This window comes from Anarrhichthys ocellatus, unplaced genomic scaffold (genome assembly GCF_004355925.1).
Source record: "Anarrhichthys ocellatus isolate YVR2014 unplaced genomic scaffold, GSC_Weel_1.0 scaffold52, whole genome shotgun sequence".
Taxonomy (NCBI): Eukaryota; Metazoa; Chordata; class Actinopteri; order Perciformes; family Anarhichadidae; genus Anarrhichthys; species Anarrhichthys ocellatus.
This window is the reverse complement of record NW_022280082.1, coordinates 1,879,799-1,899,647: the sequence shown is the minus strand read 5'-3', so window position 1 is coordinate 1,899,647 and position 19,849 is coordinate 1,879,799. Positions and strand designations below refer to the sequence as shown.

The 19,849-nt window shown below is 40.0% G+C and overlaps 2 protein-coding genes across 3 annotated transcripts; one reads left to right on the top strand and one right to left on the bottom strand.

Moving 5' to 3' along the window:
- Positions 1-6,665: 6,665 nt before the first annotated feature.
- On the top strand, positions 6,666-9,636 carry nme6 (NME/NM23 nucleoside diphosphate kinase 6). Of its 2 annotated transcripts, none has more exons than XM_031870215.1 (6): positions 6,666-6,872; positions 6,988-7,083; positions 7,743-7,845; positions 7,964-8,003; positions 8,514-8,674; positions 8,865-9,636. In XM_031870215.1, exons 2-6 carry the CDS (start codon positions 6,991-6,993, stop codon positions 8,969-8,971), a joined length of 504 nt encoding a protein of 167 aa, XP_031726075.1. In that variant the 5' UTR covers positions 6,666-6,872; positions 6,988-6,990; the 3' UTR covers positions 8,972-9,636. The 2 variants fall into 2 exon arrangements, with proteins under 2 accessions (XP_031726075.1, XP_031726074.1); XM_031870214.1 differs by having other exon boundaries at positions 8,820-9,636.
- On the bottom strand, positions 8,880-13,867 carry baalcb (BAALC binder of MAP3K1 and KLF4 b). The gene is made up of 5 exons (XM_031870216.1): positions 13,729-13,867; positions 12,708-12,888; positions 11,808-12,009; positions 10,508-10,707; positions 8,880-10,085 (listed from the first exon to the last, which is right to left on the bottom strand). The coding sequence occupies exons 3-5, from the start codon at positions 11,986-11,988 to the stop codon at positions 9,921-9,923; spliced, it is 546 nt and encodes a 181-aa protein (XP_031726076.1). The 5' UTR covers positions 11,989-12,009; positions 12,708-12,888; positions 13,729-13,867; the 3' UTR covers positions 8,880-9,920.
- Between the last annotated feature and the right edge of the window lie 5,982 nt (positions 13,868-19,849).

The following is a 19,849-nucleotide window of genomic DNA, read 5'->3' as shown; positions in this document are numbered from 1 at the left end:
ACACCCAATGTCAATGGCTCCTTTTTGGAGAAAAAAAAAGAAAAAAAGAAAAAGGGAGAAAGAGAGGGATACAGAGAAACAAGGAAGCAACTGTACATTGGGCGTGTTTTATTAGGTTTGGGGGTACAGTCAGAACAGCAGTTACAGCAGGCCACAAGTCACAGCTGAAGCCAAGGTTGAGTTTCATCCCAGTCTGGTTTCCGCGCTTCCCTCTAGTTTCATTGTATTATTTACAGTATAGGAAAAAGTGACTGTCAAAGTATTTAGTGACCTCTCACAATTTTTATTTGATGACATGATGTCTTGAGATGATGACCTTTGTGTGAGGTAGCAACAAGACAAATCAATCTGCCTCACAGTCAACCACATGGGGTAAACCCTTCGATAAAGTGTAACGTAAACCTCCGTTAAAGAAGTGCAGCCAATCATATGTGAGGAGTGCGACTCAGTGGGTGCCCTCGTGGCACCATAAAAACAAGCAATAAATTCTCTGGCGGCCACAAGGTGAACATCCTGCCGCCATGACACTTACAAAACAACACTGAATGTAATATAAGCAGGAAGGGGAACAAAATCAAGAAATTGGTAAAAATGTACAAGTTTTAGATGTGTTCTTCTCAGTGAGCGTATGGAGCCCGTAGTTCCTTATAAGACTGTTTAGAAGCATCTGTGTGACCATACAGTGATTACCATTACTGCAGAGGCAATCGACCGGAGCTCAGGGGTTCATTTTCCTCTGCTGCAAGCACAAGCCGCTCCACTAAGGTCAACACCTGTGTTCTAAAATCAGCGCTGGGGTTGGGTGTGATAGGAACCCGGGCCTCATTCACAGAAAGCTCGAGCTAAGGGAGAGAGGCTTATATTGAAACTTAAAACTCTCGCTATTTTCGAGGCACTCGCTGTCCACAAATAGCTACCCCATCGCATCTTTGTAGCTCCTGTTTTTCCTCCGCCACAGGATGTTGTCTAAATTTGACAGTTGTTCACTATTTCCCATGGCCCAAAGCCAGGGTGTATCACAAATGCAACATTTCCACTAATGTCAGCTATGCACCAAGGCCTTGCCAGATATATCTGGGTGCTATATCTGACTTCTGTTGTTGAGTGGATTCTTGATGGCTCACACCGGACACAATGGTTGAGACACAAATCATAATCCTGCTGTTCCTCTTAACGGAGCAGCTGATTGCTGTCACGTACGAGCCGGCTCGTCGGGCCGACAAACAGTTCAGCCAAAGTCTCTCATCTAATCATCTGCTCCTCTTTCATCATGTGTCATGCATCATGCATAAGATCTCATCTTACTCTGTGATTTTTTTTTTTTCCATCTGTCAACCCCTCTTCGGTTTAATTTTTTCGAATTCCAATCATCAGTCTGGGGATCATTTATAGATGTTATGTATCCCGTGAAAACTCTCACAAAACGTGTTCATGTAAATGTTCGAATGAGATTCAACGTTGAGATTTCACTACATTAAAAGTTCATAGTTCCCTTTTAAGAACAATCAAGCCAAAATGGGAAGAAGACAGCACGGGGGCTCAGCGGTTGGGCTGCATGTTATCTACAAATTGGGTCAGGAGGTTATTTTTAACCCGTGTTCACATACCCGGGGCCCCCGTTTGCTAATCACTTTGTTCCCCTCTGTCATATCCATCTACCCCGCTGCCAATGTCCCACTGCTTCTGGGGAGGTCACAACACAGGAGGAAATAATTTCCCTCGGGACAGCATGGTAGGAGTTAGACTAACTAACCCCAGAGCAGTTTCTTCAACAGTGGATAGCAAGGATTTCTATTGGTATAAATAAACTGGCAGCTGACACCAGATCAGGTCCTGCACATGCACAAGACGGGACAACCTGGCAGATTAACCCCTGTATTTTGGAGGAAACTCCCCCGTGGGAGGTGGACAGTTTGACAATTTGACTTAAACCACCTATTACACAACATCTCCTGTCTGACTCAATGTTTTCTTTTGTCGAGATTGTTTGGTAAAAGTCTGGATAATATGTTTTGAGATGTTAGAGAGTGTGGTTATGTTCACAAATTGTCTCCATTTGCAAAGTAGGTTTTTATTATGTGAGCGATAACTTGAGCAAAGAGCAAAATATGCTGCATGTAAGGCGTAAGGGGGGAAAAAACTCAGCCTCAAACCTCAAATTTAAAACTGGTAAAGGATAACAATGCTCCAATGACAAACCAACATGTAAAAGTGAACTGCTTGATCTTATGCTGCTGACTCATTACGTGGTCTGACATTTAATGCCACTCTCTGTCCTTCCCTGGGCACAACAGTTGCCAGGGCTGAGGTTGACACAGCTGTTGCAGGGAGCCTGGTCCCGTGTGGTAAAGCAACGGAGCAAAAGGTCGAAGGTCACCAGCATTTAGGCTAAACGAGAGAACAGGTGATAGAGAGGTGAAGGCAACTCCCTCCCATGATTCATAGAGGGGACAGATTTAGACGGATGCTATGAATTTAGATTTGAGAATGAAGGGCTGCAGAAACAACTTATTCTATCTCAGAGAATTAAGCTGTTTGGTTACAATCTAAAACACATCTCCACATTGGCCATGTAGTTAAACAAAAGGTGCCCCCCCCCCCTTGAATACATTAGAGGTTTGTTCGTATAGATTTCTTGAAATATGGCATCTTAATTAGGCTGTGATCTGTTACAGAAGACCCAAAATATGTTATGACAGGAAACACATCCCTAACTTTTCTCACCAGTCAAACAATTAGGAGATAAAGGGATTCTGGGTGTCACACTGGGGCCCGTGTCCCCCTTTAAATGGCCCTGTTGTAATGGTGAGGCGGCCTCTGAGTGACCGGGTGACAGGTGAGATGCAATGTGGTGGATCAGTGTGTACACCAGAGTAAACATGTCAAACAAGAGCACATGTTATTTTCTCACACATAGGGTAAACTTCTTTTTAAAAGGTATATGAGAGAGAATGTTATGAATAAAGTTTATTCATAAAGCAACGATGTTCCCAAAAGGCTCCACAGGCCAACAAATAAGGACAACATTTATAACATCAGTTTAAAGTAATAGGATTAAACATAGTATCTAAAATACTGGTAATTTGTTTATAACTGTCTTTCACACTAGTAGGAACTGAACTCTCTAGTCAATAAGTGATATGTACAAAGAAGAAACACATGTGTGGTAAACTGAATACCTCCATGATCACATGTAAGAATATATGATAACATTTTTTACTGACAGGTCTGTAATTGTCTCATCATTACCTCGCATTTGGAAAGTAAAGGAATATTTAAGGAAAATACAGTCAAAGTTGTGTTAGGTGTGTTGACTTTATGAGAAGTTGTGGATTTCCAGATGACTTTCCTTGATGAAGACCATCCATTAAAAAAACATGTCAATATTCATTTATTGTTTAAAACGTTTTTCTTAATGTACATTGATTTTTTTGTTTGCCTGTAGACAAAATGTGATCTGACCTGCTGTGAGCTGACTACAACAGTCAGGCGTCAATCTATTGGAAGAGTACTAACCAAATATTTATGTTTCCTACAATGAGGACCGAAGTACACATTCCTTTCCAACAACCTCCTATGAATTTGCTCTGCATCAATACAATTTTAGGATGTCATAGAAAACTATGGGAGCGGTAAAAGTAAGTGTTACTAAACATACAGTGTAAACAATAATGGGCATGTCAGTACATTTTTAGATCAACGTTAAAACCCATGTTTGAACCGTTTGAACCATTATTACTTACTTTAGGCCAGTTTGTGAGAAACATATATCTCTTATAAATTATCAACATACATCATATAACTCCAGCTGTTCTACAAGTTCTCCTTTGTACTACATTGAACATAGTGTACACATGATCCTTTACTGTGGCTCCTGCTGAACGAATGGATGTGGAGCAGCGTATGGACACCCAAGTGCCTGTGGGGGTCGTCAGTCAGCTGCCCGACTCCCACCAAAAGGAAACGACAACTGCAGGAGAGGCAGCAGCAGCAGCAGCAGCAGCAGTGACACCACGATAAAACAAGAGATGGGGTTTATGGTGGGCAGAGGGGGGGATCAGTTGAATCAGCCACCCAGCTGAGGATGTTTGAAGCAAGTGTCAGCAGTGATCAACGGTAGTCTCTGTTCCATCCTCAAACCTGTTCACCCTGAAAATAAAGAGCATGGTTTTAGTCTCTTTGAGCTCCCCAATGCTGATAATTTATTATCCTTCAAGTGGCAAACATTAAGATTTCGGTCCTGCTTGATTTAGAATTTCTATTGGAGTGAAAACAATCCGGAGACTTTTGTTGATATGAGACCTTCAAGTTCTCAAAATTGTGATTGTTTGTGTGTGTGTATACAATAGAGAAAAACTGTAATTCTGCAGTTTTCTTCCCTGTGAAAGTTGCCAGAGAACCCCAGACTGTCATAATTGTGTCATAGGCTGAATCACCTTTGTGTTGCCTTCTTCAGTGATAGATGGGGACTTAACAGACATTTATCTAAATGAAAATCTTTGAGAGCATTACTTTGATCTACAGATATTGGAAGGCATCAAAAAGATAATGAATTTAGATTTTCTAATTATATCTTCCTTCAGAAAGTGTTTTTGAATATTTGTGGCATACTCCTTCAGCTCCAAAATGTCATCAAAAAATGGCAGTTATGGAATTTATTTTATGTTAAAATGATTATCTGGGTCATTGCTTTCCTACATAAAGGTAACATCAGATCAAAAGCTTAATTAAGTATTGTAAATTTAAATCAGTGGTTCCAAATCTTTGCTTGTGGCCACTGACTAAACAACTGTGTCTAGTTGGAGATCTTTTGTCATGTGTTAGATGTCTAGCAGTTGTCAGCAGATACATTCACACTTTTAACTTCTCATGTTTTTATTTGAATGACTGTTCACAATATTTCACAAAAAATGTAAGATTAGAGAGAAAACCAAAACATGAAAAACTCTTCTTTCCTCTCTATTTACCTTGTGACCCCTGGAGGGGCCTGACCCTTGTCTGGTAAACAGTAGACTAAACAACCGAACCGTGAAGTCATGAAAACTAGCCCTCGATCAGCTACAGCAGTACAATACTTACACATGCATGCATCAGTATTCATATGTAATTTATTAAAAAACGTTAATCCCAAGGACCAATTTTCTACCAAGCAAGTATTCTTACTTTTAATATTTTACGTAAATATTGCTGATAATATATACTTTAACGTGAATAGGATTATGACAGAAGTGGTCGTGATTCTTTTACTTATTAAAGATCTGAGTAGCTCCTCCAGTGATAATCATTGTACAATGAATAATAACACAACACTTAGTACAATGTTTGTATTTAAGTATATGGTTTTCATGCTATATTCATTCCTTCTCCATCCCCCCATGGGTGGTAACAGCTGTGGTGTCACATGACATGAGCAGGTGGGAGAAACCAATGTGGGACATCAGTCCCCCCTGTCTTCCCTCCTATTCTCTGCGAATGTCAAATGACCCCTCACACACACACACACACACACACACACACACGCACACACACACACACACACAACCTCCTCTTTTGAAGGGTGTGGCCATTTCGCATTGCTGGAATGTGCTCCATGTTTGTAACTCATACTGTATTTCTGATCTCCCACATTGATGACATTCCACATTCAAATATCTCCCTCTTTCCAGTCCCTGCTTGTAGCTGTCATGTCACTGTCTCTCATTATCAATGGTCCAACCATAATCTACACTTACACTTTATAACACTAACAGTTCTATGTTTTAAATTGTGAACTGTGACGTTGTTGTCAGGACGGCCTGCTTGCATTGTACGGGTACCATTATGAAGCTCTGAGACAGTTTCACCTTAAAGTCCCAATGAGACAGTTTGAAGACCTTGGGATTCTGTAATTGTATTGTATTTTATATTGAAAGGGAAATTAGAAAATATTACAAAAATAACAATTCCATTCACTTTTTTTTAAGATTCATAGTTCATTAACCAAGATGCTTCTTTTTTAAATAAAGGGTGAATCAATGGGATACAACATGGAAAAGGAAGGTGTTTTTTCTATTTTTAAAATATCTTTTAAAAACTTAAAAAGTATGTTGAGTGTTGTATTTTACAGGGATAGTAAAAATAAAGAACCACAATCGTCAGTCTTTTTGACAGATGATGAAGTAATTTCTTCTTTTTCTTATTTGGTATTCTTGAACAGTGACAGGAAGGTGGGTGGCAGGTCAGTGCAGTGAAGTGGGACACAGTCATTTAACTTGAGGATGGAAATTCAAGCATATGGAGGGAATCTACTTTGCTGCAGTGCCGTTGTGCAAGGCACTTAATCCCACTCTGCTCCATTTCCTTTATTTCACAGTAAAGAGAATATGTTCGACCAAACTTCCCAAGTTTACTGGCCTAGTTTATGACACAATTTAAGAAAATGTCAACCTGTTGATCCACCAGAATATCTTAATCAATCACAATGAACATAGAGATGCACATACAGGTTCATTTAATCACAGAAGCTCAAGTAAAAAATACTCCCGGTTGTCACATGTTCAATTCTTCTAACTATTGATAGTTTCATTTTACAAATGAACTCATAATGTTTATTTTAGAGTTTGTATTTAGGGTCACCCTCGCAGTAGGACCATTGTGTGCTGGCTGAGTTTCTGGGGACGATATTATCGGACGGACTGACCGCGGAATATTCGCCATTCGTTAAAATCACGTTTATATGACAGTACGCAGTTACATAAACGTAATTAAAATCACGTGTGCTTGAAGACGCCGACCAGAGACTTAGTTTATCAAAGTATCGAGTTTGTATTTACAACATGGCGGCACCCGTAGCTGTGCTCTCGTCTTCAAACTGACCAGTGTTTTGGACAGAGGTTGGTAACGTTAACGTCTAGCTAACGTTTAATGACGGACATATTTATGAGTTTGAACAGTTCCGTTTTATTGAGGTGAATAATATATTATATTATCTTTCTGTCTTTGCCGTAGACGATGTTACTTTCAGCTCGCCGCCTCTCCAAAGTGCTGCAGCTCACCCTGGCGGTCATCAAACCAGATGCTGTAGCTCATCCTGTCATCTTAGAGGTGAGCTCACGCGCATCCTTTAACCTAGACTGTCTCCTGACTTAGTTAGGTACACTACTTCAGCAGTTTTATCCATATTCTCTACTTTAAAAGGGCTGTTGTTGTCAAGTGAACAAAATATGGACACAGCATAAACAAAACATAAATAAAAACAACAAAACACTTAATATAAACATGACCCATGTTGTCCAATTATTTAATGAATATACATTGCATACACATATACATTTCTTGAACTGAATTGTGAATTAATTTAAAGTCATTTCCCATACAATTCCACAATTTGACTTCACAAACTGAAATAAAGTATTAAGTTTAGACTCTTTAGATTGCTAAATGAAGTGTCTTTCTCTTTTTATTCATGCATTATTTTAGCTTGGCCTGTTCATTGACATGGTGTAAACCAGCTGTACTCTAACTTCAATCCAAACCATGAAGAAGAAAGAAAGTGGTGTCTAATATTCAAAAATATTCCATAAGTGACCGGTCCCTTTTTAAAGCCTGTTGTCATCTTAATAGAGAGGAGGACAATTACCTTTTGTATTTTGGAAGGAATCTGCACACAGTACCCTGTATGTAGTTTTAATCCAAACATATTTAGTATAGTTTTGTGATCTTTAGCTGCAGTGCAGCAAAACAACTTTTCTTTTTTCTTTCAGGCTCTTCACCAGAGAATCCTGGACAACAATTTTGTGATTGTCAGATCTAAAGATGTTGTGTGGAGGAGACAGGACTCTGAGAGCTTTTATGCTGAACATTCAGGTGTGTGGAGACAACTCATTTCTGTTCAAATGTATTTAAAAGAACAAAGTGATTCCACACATTATATGAAAAAGGGTAAAAGCTCTTTTTTTTTAACTCTCTTTTGTTTGCTTCTCAGGGCGATTCTTCTACCAAAGACTGGTTGAATTCATGTCAAGGTAAGCTACCATACTTGTACGTTTCCCAAACCGTGACGAATGAATGAATTACTTTGGATAAATGTTGTGTTCTGTCTGATGTGAGAAATATACTCGTACCACACAACCCGCAGGGCTGACGTCAAGTGACTGACGGTGCTCCAATTTCATGCTCAGCAAGACACCAACGAATCATTTTCTGAAACCTCACAACAGGAGTTTCAATTATCAGCGGACAACAGCCCCTCGAGCAATTTTGTCTGGAAATAACCGCGTAGCCCGCTCACAATAGCTCCACACGGATCTCTGGATTGCAAAAAGGGGCTCGTAATCACGTTGTCACTTTCGTGTCCTCGCAGCAGTCAATCGGTAGTTTCCACAACAGCCTTTTCTCCGGATGCATTCAGAGTTACCGGAGACATTCTCAGCGTGTCAGCCAGTCGATAAACTGATGTGTATTCACGGGGGTCTGTAACAGCCACACAGAGCAGTGTATGGTTTTGCAATGACTTTGTTATTCTTCCCCCGCAGTGGTCCGATGCGAGCTTACGTTTTAGCCAGAGAGGACGCCATCCATCACTGGAGAGAACTGATGGGACCGACCAAAGTGTTCCGAGCCAGATACACCTCGCCCGCTACCATCAGGGCTCAGTTTGGACTCACGGACACACGAAACACAACTCACGGCTCAGGTAGGAAGTATGTTGAGTGTCACGTGTCTACATATGTGAGAATGTGACACGTTTACAGCATGTTCTACAGCCGTGCTTTATCAGATGGGCTGTCCCGTCACATACAGGTTCACAGGTTTTCAAATTTCCCTTTTTTTCCCTCCAGATTCTGTTGAGTCGGCACAAAGAGAAATACGTTTTTTCTACCCAGACTTCTGCGCGGAGGAGTGGATGGAGAAGGAGGAGCCATCGTTTCGATCGGGAAGGATACATTACGACCTTAAAAAACAGATTCACACACTTTCAAAGCAAAGCTGACCCCAGACCTGCCGTCTACAGTCTCTGATCCCCAGAGGACCGCTCGGATACTCTGCAATCGTTAGTCGATGGCTCGTACACACACGCAAGCTCCCAGAGAGGATGTCACAATTCGACATGCTGTACAGATATAATGTCTAATGTCTGATGATCCCAGAAAGTCCATGTTATTTGTGCCAATTTGTTCATCCCATGTTTTTGTCAGTAAAACATATGAAGTCATTTACAAGGACCATACGTGTTTTTGTTAAATTTTATTGTCATTAGAAAACACGAACGACCATATAAGAAAATGTAACACCGTATTGTACAAAATGACACGACTTAGAAAGACAATGCTTTACATTGTCTTCACAAACTCCTTTCCAGGCTTCACTGTAAATACTGCAATCGTCACGATCAGTTTCAGTTTCCTGAGCCATTTAGATTGTAGCACAGCAGCAACTACATGTTATGTATCTGTGTCAAAGAACAAAACTATATGCGTAGCTTGTGAATATTCACTAATGTGAAATAATACTGTAATAATAGCTTTACACGTATATATATATATTTAATCCTCAAAAGCATCGTGAAATAGCAATGAGAAGGCTTCTTAGATTCTAGGTCACTTGAGAAATTTGAAACGTGCTAAGAAGTGATTTCCTGTCTTCTGTAATAAACTATGAATTCTTCATTTATTTTTGGTCTGATACTGTATGCACTGTCAAATGTCAGGTTCTGTATTTTCTCTGACTAATCCACAGTTTTAGTATGTTCTATAGTACAGCAAGACATTGTTGCAACAGGCACCATAGAAGTACATTTGACTGTATTAAGAACTAGATACATTGTTTTTGTTTTTAGAGAATGAGCCATATTTTCAATATGACGATGAAACTTGTAGAGTCCCTTGTGCTTTCGTCAGTTCCCTTGTTTCACAGTCTTCTTCCTACAGTCTCTCCTGCACTCAAGTGTTGTGTGCGGCTGCCTGTTTGAGGCTTTCCACGGGTTTCATAACCTCGTAGGTGGTGAGGGAGTTTTTCACCTTCCCGTTCTTGTCCACCTGATGGATGCTCTGCGTCACCGTGATGGTCACTTGCTTGGTCGACATCCGATTGTCCTGCCATTTAGTCTGATGAGGAGGAATGAAAGAAGGGATATTATACAAAGACAACGCTAAGTTTGCTGAGACTGCAGATTGTGTTCTTAAGTGTGTTCATGTATTTAAGCATAGAGGGCGTGTGCCAAAATTCTGACAATGTTACGAAGGCTGCAGCGAACAATGATTGATCAATCAGATTATATTATGTCATGTTTTGATCAACGAGAAGCATCAACATGTCCCATTTGAGAAGCTGTAGCAATTGTTTTCTTAAGAAATTACCAATATAATCATTCGTCTAGTAAAACAGGTGCTGTTTATTTTTCTGGCAATTGTTTCAGCTCGAACTAACGTATGAGCAGAACATAAAAACTAATGATTTGATCCTCTGCATCTCTGAGCTACAACAGGTCTCCCACTACTAATTACTTAATGTACAACAAGAGTCTCACAATCTCTTCAGTGTGTAGAACACTCCTGCGCTGCACTGTCGTGCCTGATGACGGCGACACCGCCTCACTGGGCGGAGAGCCCAGTATTGCAGGGGGGCTGCTGGGCTTCACGTCGTTCAGACTGACTTCAGACACGGCCGAACACACCGTGAGGTAAGCCTGAGCCGGGAGAGGGAGGCTGTCCTCAAAGAAATCTGGAACTGGAACAAAACAAAACGTCAGCTTTGTCTATATCCTGGATATTAAAGGTGCAATGAACCTTCAGCATGGACTTCCTGATACAACTTCAAAGTGTTTTTAAACAAGGTTCCGTCACTTAGAGGTGAATGAAGCTCATAGATGTTTGAGCTAAGATGGTTTTAAAATGTATTTTTTATATAAAGTAGCTGTAAACAAAGGTAGGGACATCCAGACTACATTCTAATAACCCAATCAGAATAAATGATTTTAGCAGAAAAACAAATGAAATGTTTAAAACATTACATGGAGTTATCTAGACACCGTATTGTACAACAATTCTCATGAATGACCTAAAAACCAGATGGCACATGAGAGGATATAATATGAATTATGTTGACTATATTCAGTGAACTATTTCGCCGATTATTCACATAATCTGGAAATAATAATTCAAATGCTGAAACTGCCATTTTTTCAGATTAATTTGGCCAATTCCGGATCTGTTTTATATCTCCGCAGAATGGAAGACAGGATTTGTCTTCACAATCACATCAAGGCTCCTCTCTGTATTCGCTAACCGCTGTATCTGTTGCCATGAGAGCCAAGACCCGTCTCAACACAGTGGCTTTTGATGTTTGCCTATTATGTCCATTTACACATTCATTTCCCCTTGGCTTCAAAGGAAAACACACGCGCAATTAGGAGCACAGAAGAGCAGTAGTATTATAGTCAGAGCCATCTGTTTCTAGGCTATATGTGATGACTAACTGAACCCTAAAAGAACAAATTCCAAATGTTTGGTCTGCCACACATCCTTGTGTCGTACATAACTCTTATCTACGCATGAGGCTCACCACAACCGTTTTTTCAACTTCAATTACATTTTCCGTGCTTCTTGTTTGAATCAGTCGTGCAAAACCTCTGAAAGTGTTTGACGAAGATTGAAGATTGAACTTGCAAATACTCCGTGCTCTGTGGTGGGAACCTAATTAAGTACTAATTCATACAACCATGAATGCATTATTTATTTGTTCAGCAGTTAAATTACTGCCCGTTCCCGTCAGGAAACCAATTAAGTATTCATTCATCCGTCCACTCAACCGTAATTCATTCTTCATACCAGGGCTGATTGTTTTCTCCGAAGAGAAGCCGGCCTCTGAGTTATCAGAAGGGATGCTCTGGATGGACGACAGGGGGATATCAGTGTCCGTGCTGGTCAGCCACGTCGACTCCGTCTCTTTGGTCCAGCTCTCCAGGTATCGAGGCTCCAGAGCATCGGTCCTGCTCCCCCCACAGCCCATAGCTCTGCCTCGGGGACTTTTCTTCAGAGCGGAAAAACAGAAAAACAGATTTACACTTGATTCTAATTTAACGATTGGAAGCTGAAATACTGACTGAGTGAAGTCAAACATTTGTCCCACTAGACAGAAAGATTCATGGTAACTATTCATTCTAACCTAACACAACACGCTGAGTGATATAAATTAATTAGAACTACATAAATCACTTGTCCTAAGTTTTTTTCGCGGACATTGAAATACTTCACATGTTATATGTCATATGGGATATGCATGTGCAAACACATTAGTTCAGGAAAAACAACTGAACAAATGATTTATATGTACCTAAAAAATGCACAGTGTGTTATCCTACATAGTGACGATACTTATGTTTGGGGTCAGTTGGATCTCTTGAGAACAAAATACACTATTTCTTGGTTTGGGAGCTGTAGTGCTGCGTCAACACCAATCACAGAGACAGAAGTTAATAAATATCCATTGTATTTAGCCATGTTTCACAGCTGGGGACATTAAGAGACTTGTTGGTTGGAAAAAAACACATTAAATCTCGCCTTGGGATTTGGGAAATTTAGTTTTTCTTCATTTATAATAGATAAACAATCAATGATGAAAATAATCATTAGTTGCAGGCCGAAAATAAATACTGCTATGTTCCAATTCTGTACATTTGACCAGACAATTTCTTATACAAACAACACAAACAAACACGTAATACTTACAGCACAGCACACAGCTGTGGGGAAAACCTGGCATCCTCTCAAGATCAGGCTCCAGTGACTTCTATCCTTCAAAAAGTAGGTTGAGTGGTCCCTTTTGTCCCTCAAACTCGTTTACAGTTCTCCACCTGCACCTGAAAGCACCATCTTCCTAATCAAACGCGCATCAAAACCAGCAAGTCACCTGTGAGAAACGAAGACAGGGAGGGAGAATATAGAAGTGGGGAAAATGCATTCGGGTGCGTGTTTTTAGAACATTTTCTACAGTCAATTTATTTGACAACTCTGGCCCTCTGTAATTAAAGCTCTGTTCTGCCAAATACACAAAGATAACTGAATTACTGTCCCCTGGAGATGAGTCACCAACACTTTTGCGTATGGCCTTGATGTGTAGCCTACATGCTGTATTGTTCTGCAGTGTTTTGTACTGCTGTAATCGGTCCTAGTTTATTGTATTACATGTACACTACTGAAGCTGTAGAACTATCTATTTATCTATAGCCTATTATATTTTGGATAACACTGCACATCAATATGTCTTGTAAAACAATTACAGACCAACCAGATCTACAGCCTCACCACAGTTTCATGACTGATCAATAGCATTCGGCTTTACTGAGCCCCAGTTAAACAAGTTGCACTTTAATTAGATGCTAATTAAGCCTGAATGTTATTGATGCGCTGACACTGAATACGCTGTCCACATACAGACCTCCTATAAATCACTATATCACCTGGTGAAGGCTCCTTATTGAATTATCTTTCCCCCCCCCGATAGGCTCAGATAAGGGAATGAGGTAACAGCCATAGTAAAGGCGCAAATAATGAATACTATATGAGCCTCTCGCGCAATACAGCTCTGTCATCGTTACAAAGAAAACAAGCAACGATGGCGTGAAATGAAAACAAAAACAACAACGCTGTAATATGCCGAATATGCCCGACAGAAACGCGAACGATGCCGTTTGAATCGACTAACGCAGAGGAAACAAACGGCGCACAGTGAAATATGACTCAGGCTTACTGGTGATGGAGGCTCCCTGGTTTCGTCTCGCCCCGGTTGCTCCTCCGTGTCGTCTGCTGCCAGAAGCGTAACATGTTGTCAATAAATGAAAGTCCTCCGGTCGGCTTTGCGTCAGTCCGTCCGCACGATCCGCTCCTCCGTGAATCCCCCTTACGCACAGAAAAGGAGGAGACGGTGGACGTGATTCAGCCTCTTGTCGAGAAGATAAGAAAGACGATTAAATCACTTATTAAAATCCCTTTTAGACTTTTGTGTGATGCCTTTTTACTGTCCTTTTATCTGGACTTGTATTGTTGTATTGCTTTTATTTGCTTTTCTCTTTAATGTATTTATTTTATTGAGATATTTTTTGTTATTGTCTATTGTTTTTTCTTTTGTCTTAGTTTTATCCTGCTCTTGTTTGGCCTCACCGTTTGGCTTTCTGTTGTCACATATTGCCTTATCTGCCTTTGCTTTTGGGCTAACCCTAACCATGTCTCTCAGAGAGAACCAGGACATTCTGAAGTAGCATTTCAAAATTAAAGCCCTTCAAAATCTCATAAACTAACATCACATTCATGAGACAATTTGTCTAATTTCAGGTTAGATTTTAGAGGAAATGGTGCATAGTTACAAAATCATTTAACAACAGGTTAATAGCTATGGAAGCCCATTTCCACAGCAAAAAAAAAAAGTAACTAAAAAAAAAAAATAATAATAATAATAATTGTAAGTTTTTATTTATTTATTTAGATGGCGAAAAAAAAGTAAATCAGCAAAAAACAACAACTGAATAGTCGACTGAACAGTCGTAGAAGCAGCTCTTCATAGGTTAACCTACATTTGACATATAAATGGATTGTGAGTACATGGAAGACTACTTTAAATGTGGCTGTAATGTGGTTACAGATGGATGCAGCAAAAGTGCTGGTGCATTTATTTTATTTTTTTAAACTTTTTTTCTGCCAGAAAAAAACCCAACAAAAAAAACTGACTTTTTTAAAATTTCGCTGGCACAAATGAGCTTCCATAAATAGCAGACCACCTCAAGGTGTCACTCAGAGACAACCAGGACATTCTGATGTAGCATTTCAAAATTAAAGCCCTTCAAAATCTCATTCATGAGCGAACTTCAAATCACATTCATGAGACAATTTGTCTAATTTCAGATTAGATTAATTAAAGGACAGCCCCCTTGTGCCAGTGCCCCTCGCGGCCCTCCCAAGAAACCCTCAAACAAACCTAACCCTAACCCTTATTCTGTGCTTGGCCACGCCCCCAGCCCAAAGCAATGGGAGTCTATGACAGCTATACCAAAGGAACAAGCTACAGCCACCAAACTTGAAACAGAGGTGCTATGGAGTGCTAGGAATACACACACAAACATTTCAGGAGTCAAGCACAAACCTTTAAAAAGTTTGTGCGAGACTCCTCATTCGTGAGCTAACTTCAAATCACATTCATGAGACAATTTGTCTAATTTCAGATTAGATTTTAGAGGAAATGATGCATAGTTACAACGCTGTTTTTAAAGATGTTATATAATAAATAAAGGTTATTATTATGATAATTATTACCTGAGTGATCTCTCAGTAGTCTATCATTTTAAAGTTTAGGCTATCTGCTTTTAGGTAAACTTTATAATAATCTTGTTGTTATCTGTGGTACTTGTGCTCACTGTCATTGACACATGGATTTTCTGCCCCTCACCATTTGCAAGGAGCCAAATAATGTATAGGTCTACTTAAACATTAAGCTAAATGTATAGGCAACACAGTGTTAGTGCTTCAGGAGCTTACCTACAAATACAAAAAGCAGCATAAGTACCGATTACATTTTTCCATGTGTAATATTTCACCCTTCCAGGCAACACATCAATAAGATGTTCACTACTCTGCCCACAAGGGGACAGTCACGGCCCACTCCTGTACTTAAAAGACTGTGTTAAAGGGTTAATATGGTAAATATTTGTGTTTCTGGTGGTTGTCTGGTAGGTATATATGTAAATCCAACCTAATTCCAGATTTACCACAAGAACTGCTGGATGCAAAAATAAAGTGAATGGAAATCTGCACTCCTGTCTCCATAGGAAACACAGATTTAAAGTTTTTTTGTCAAACAAACATTGATCAGAGCTGGTATATCTATAAAGCTCAGATGTGATAGGGTGTGCTCTTCAATCCAGGCTTTTCAAGGAGAAGTTTCATGTGCATGTAGTAAAGAGAATCAGTCCCACGTCATCGGGAAAAAGTACCTGCTCGTTAACTAGAAAAGTGGAAAAAGGCTCCTCAGTATCTGATTTGATTTGCGTTGATTTGCTTTGGATCGTTTAAAGTAAGTATGATGTGTAAGATACAGAACTATAGTCACTCACAAACAGGCCTTCTTCTCAGCAAACACTTCGACTTGTCAAAGTAGAAAAAGTACAGGTGTTACAGTACTAATTTAAAATGTCTACAGTTCACCACATAGCTGATTCTTTTTCTCCAACTGCATTTCATAGATTGCTTGTGAAACTCACTTGGCAGCAAAGTGCGCATTCATCTCAGCTCTCTGCTTTGGATCTTTGATTTCCACAATGAACTGTAGCGACAGTAAACAAAACTTCTCGTCCTGCTTTACTGAAGTGACAGTCTTTGAAAAATACAGCTGCTCTAAAAGAGCGATCTGCTCCTGAGAATGAAATTCATTTATTTATGATATATCAGCTGTCAATAAAGCCTATTACAAAAAAAACAGAGGAAGAATGGAGCTCCAACCGAAGATCAATTCAGACCTGATGCCCAAAACACTTAAATACAGGTGCACTAATATGATTTACAACTCTTGGAAAGGTCTCCTGATGCTTTTATCAGTCAGTAAACTCTCTGCCGTCTACATTACATTTTTCTTCATTACCGGACAAACAGCTGAAGCGTGACAAGAAAGACAGAAGAGTACATCACAAGATCAACACAAGACACCTTCATCACTGGATTCTGGTTCACTGTGGCGGATTATCTGACAGGATTAAACTATACCAATTGGAGTCTTGCTCTTAAAATACATATTCAAGCATCATTTTGTGCAGGTCTGAGCTGAATCAAATCCCTGTGACTTCCTGCATGCGCTCAGCCCCCGTCTCCTTCCCTCCGTCACCCAGCAAATGAATCTGGCTTGCTGTGGACAGTCTGGTCAATATGAGTCTGGACAGCTTTGATTTGTGTGTCCTGCCCCTCTGTCCTATTGGACTACTGGTCAATAAGCCTGTCTTCCCATTATACCCTGGCGATTAATGTGGCACGCTGCCAAACGCTACATGCAGTGAATCATGGGTGAACTCTCAGCTGCAAACAAGGATGCACGACACCGAATTCTATTGAAAATGTGCTTTACGTTTTGTTTAATGGGTTAGGGTGCAAGTTCAAGTCAAGAAACAAGTCTTGCATGTCTCCGAATGATAATCATTAAATGACACAGCATTTAAAGCTTTTACTTTCAAAGCTTTGTTAAAAGTGTTTATTACAGGCAAGACCAAGAACTTTAAATTCATAGACCTAATGTGAATAGTTCAACATTTTAGGAAATACACCACATTTTTTCATGGAAGAGGTACATGAGAACATTGAGACGGTAACAATGTACCAGCACCTCTAAGCTCACAAATTAAAACACATTTTATCCGCACAAGTGTAAAAATGATAGTTTGCAGCTTTATGTGCGCAGATACTTCCTTGAGTCTCCACTGGTTGCCTGGCCACCTCACGGTTATGACAATACTAGGAAGTCACTGCTAACTCCCAGCAAGAAGGGTATTTCCCAAAACGTCAAACTCTGGGTCTGAGTCTTCTGAAGCAAATTGTAAGTCCTGTCTGTGAATGTCGACCATTAAATGGCACTTTCAAAGTTGTGGTAATATGTTGAGATTTAACTTTTTGTTTTTCAGGATTTTACCAAGACAAGAATGGAAGTCGAGCCTCACAACACAGTTGAGCAAGTGAGGTCCCAAGTCCCAACTAACTTTCGTGAGTCCAAGCCTTAAGTCTCCAGCTCGGAGACTTAGAAGGCTCCACTGATAACAAATCAGAGTCTTATTCAGTCAGTGGGTTTCCATCTAAGAGACATATTCCTGAAAATTCACACGTGGTCATTGTGTTCCCATTCTGTTGTTTTCACAATGTACAGCAGTTCATAACTCGAGATTTGGCCTTGCTGAACGTGGTGTGTGTGAGTGTGTGTGTTAAACCAAACTCTGTTTTCCAGTTGGCCACAGCGTTCTTCTCCCACTGCTTAATTTTTAACAGCTGGTCAAGGTTGATAGCGAATAATATGCACTCTCTACTGATTTGCAAAGTTTTGTGGGAGGGAGAAAAACTCTTTTCTGGCAAGTTGTGTCAGGAGGCGGAGGGAATGAGCCAATGTGCAGCAGCGAGGCAGCCAAATCCAAACTTTCACTGGGATTTCGGAGAGACAGCCAGTGGGCTACAGCGATGGAAAACTAATCAGGATTCTTTGGGCTTAGAGAGGGAAAAAGTTGTTTTGCTATGAATTTCTTAATTGTCAGACAGTATGATTGTTGCAGTTATACCATATTGTCCCAACGCTTATTGAATGTGATGTGAAGTCATTAAATCTGTTCTGAAATTTGTCCCAATTATTAATTAAAACCACAAAAAATGACAAAAACAATATAATTCTAAAGAAAAAATGTAAATCTCCAGACTTGCATGCACCTTGGAAAACAACAAAACACTCGGTAAAGGATACTGAGATATTATCACGTTCACTTGGCCAGACTCCATCAGCAAATTGTTGATATTGGAGGTTCCAGCAGGACAACGCGCGGCTTATCCAGATTGAGCTTTGCCGGGAGGTTGTGGTGCAGCGGCATCAATCACATCTCTGGGACAGTTTTTTGGCAGAGATGCCTCTTCTCCCCCGACTGGAGGAGGCGGTCTCTCCTTATGCAGAGCCGTGCCAGAGATCTATCAAGAGGTTGTGTTCTTTCAATCCATCACGGTCTGACCTAACGCGACACCTTTTCATTAGTGCAAAGTGCTCCAGAGGAGAGGCACCACTACTGCCCAAAATACACAAGCGGGGCTAATAACAGAATTTGCAAGGGAAAATTTGCAATGCCATGTGGATAGGTTTATTGCTCCCAAGTTAATTAAGCTTTTGGGGAACAAGAAAAGCGACTCAAAACTACGCAGCCGTTCAGTTAACATGAACATTCTTTGTTTTTACATTATCTTGTTCTTGCAGATAGCTGATTTAAATAACCCCTTTGAAATAGCTTTGATGGTAAAATTCATATTTCTAAATGAATATATTTCATCACACCTTGACGAAAGTCTTTTATCTCTTTGAATTACATGCAGAGGCTGCAAAGAAAATCCACACTGCCAACGCAAAGTCTCGTTCCAAGTCTGTAACAGAACTTGTAGTCCATTAAAAGTCATGTTTGACCTAAAAATGATTAACATTGCCACCATAACAAAGTCATTCTCCATGACTGATTTATATAATTTCCCTTACTGTCATTTAAATGATCTGGGGAAGTGCTAAAATCGATTTTTAGCCTCAATTGATATTTCCCCCTCTTAAATTCTGGTGAAGGCTGGCCCATAAATACAGCCTTTGCACTTTTGTGCTTCATTCGTTTTATCGTGCTAAACACACAACTCTAATCCTATCAAAGACAAGGAGTATTCCAGAAAAGGCATTAGTGAGGGCTTAGAGAGCAGAGCATTAGTATTCATGGTATTTCTTGGGACAGACTCTTAGTTTTAGAGAAATTATCTTGGGAAACTCTGTGGAGGAGCTCACATAAACATTTAAGTATGAGCTACCACAAAGAGTCATGCTGGATGTTGAAGATGAAGCAAAAATGTGGACTTAAAAGGGTGATGAAATTTGGGGGTCAACAAGCTGTAAGATTAATTATTATTTCCCTGTTTGACTTCTATGAAAAGTTTTTGGATGTTCTGCAATATGAGGTCTCGTAACTTTGTAGTATTGGCCGTCCTCTCAGCTGCCTGACTTCTGGAAAACCTTCTGTGTGTGTGATCGTCAACTAAAGAGACACATTGTTTGTATTAACACATAGCTGATGCACGAATCCCTAAAATTAAAGGGAGACAGAAAATGTTTGTCCAGCGCC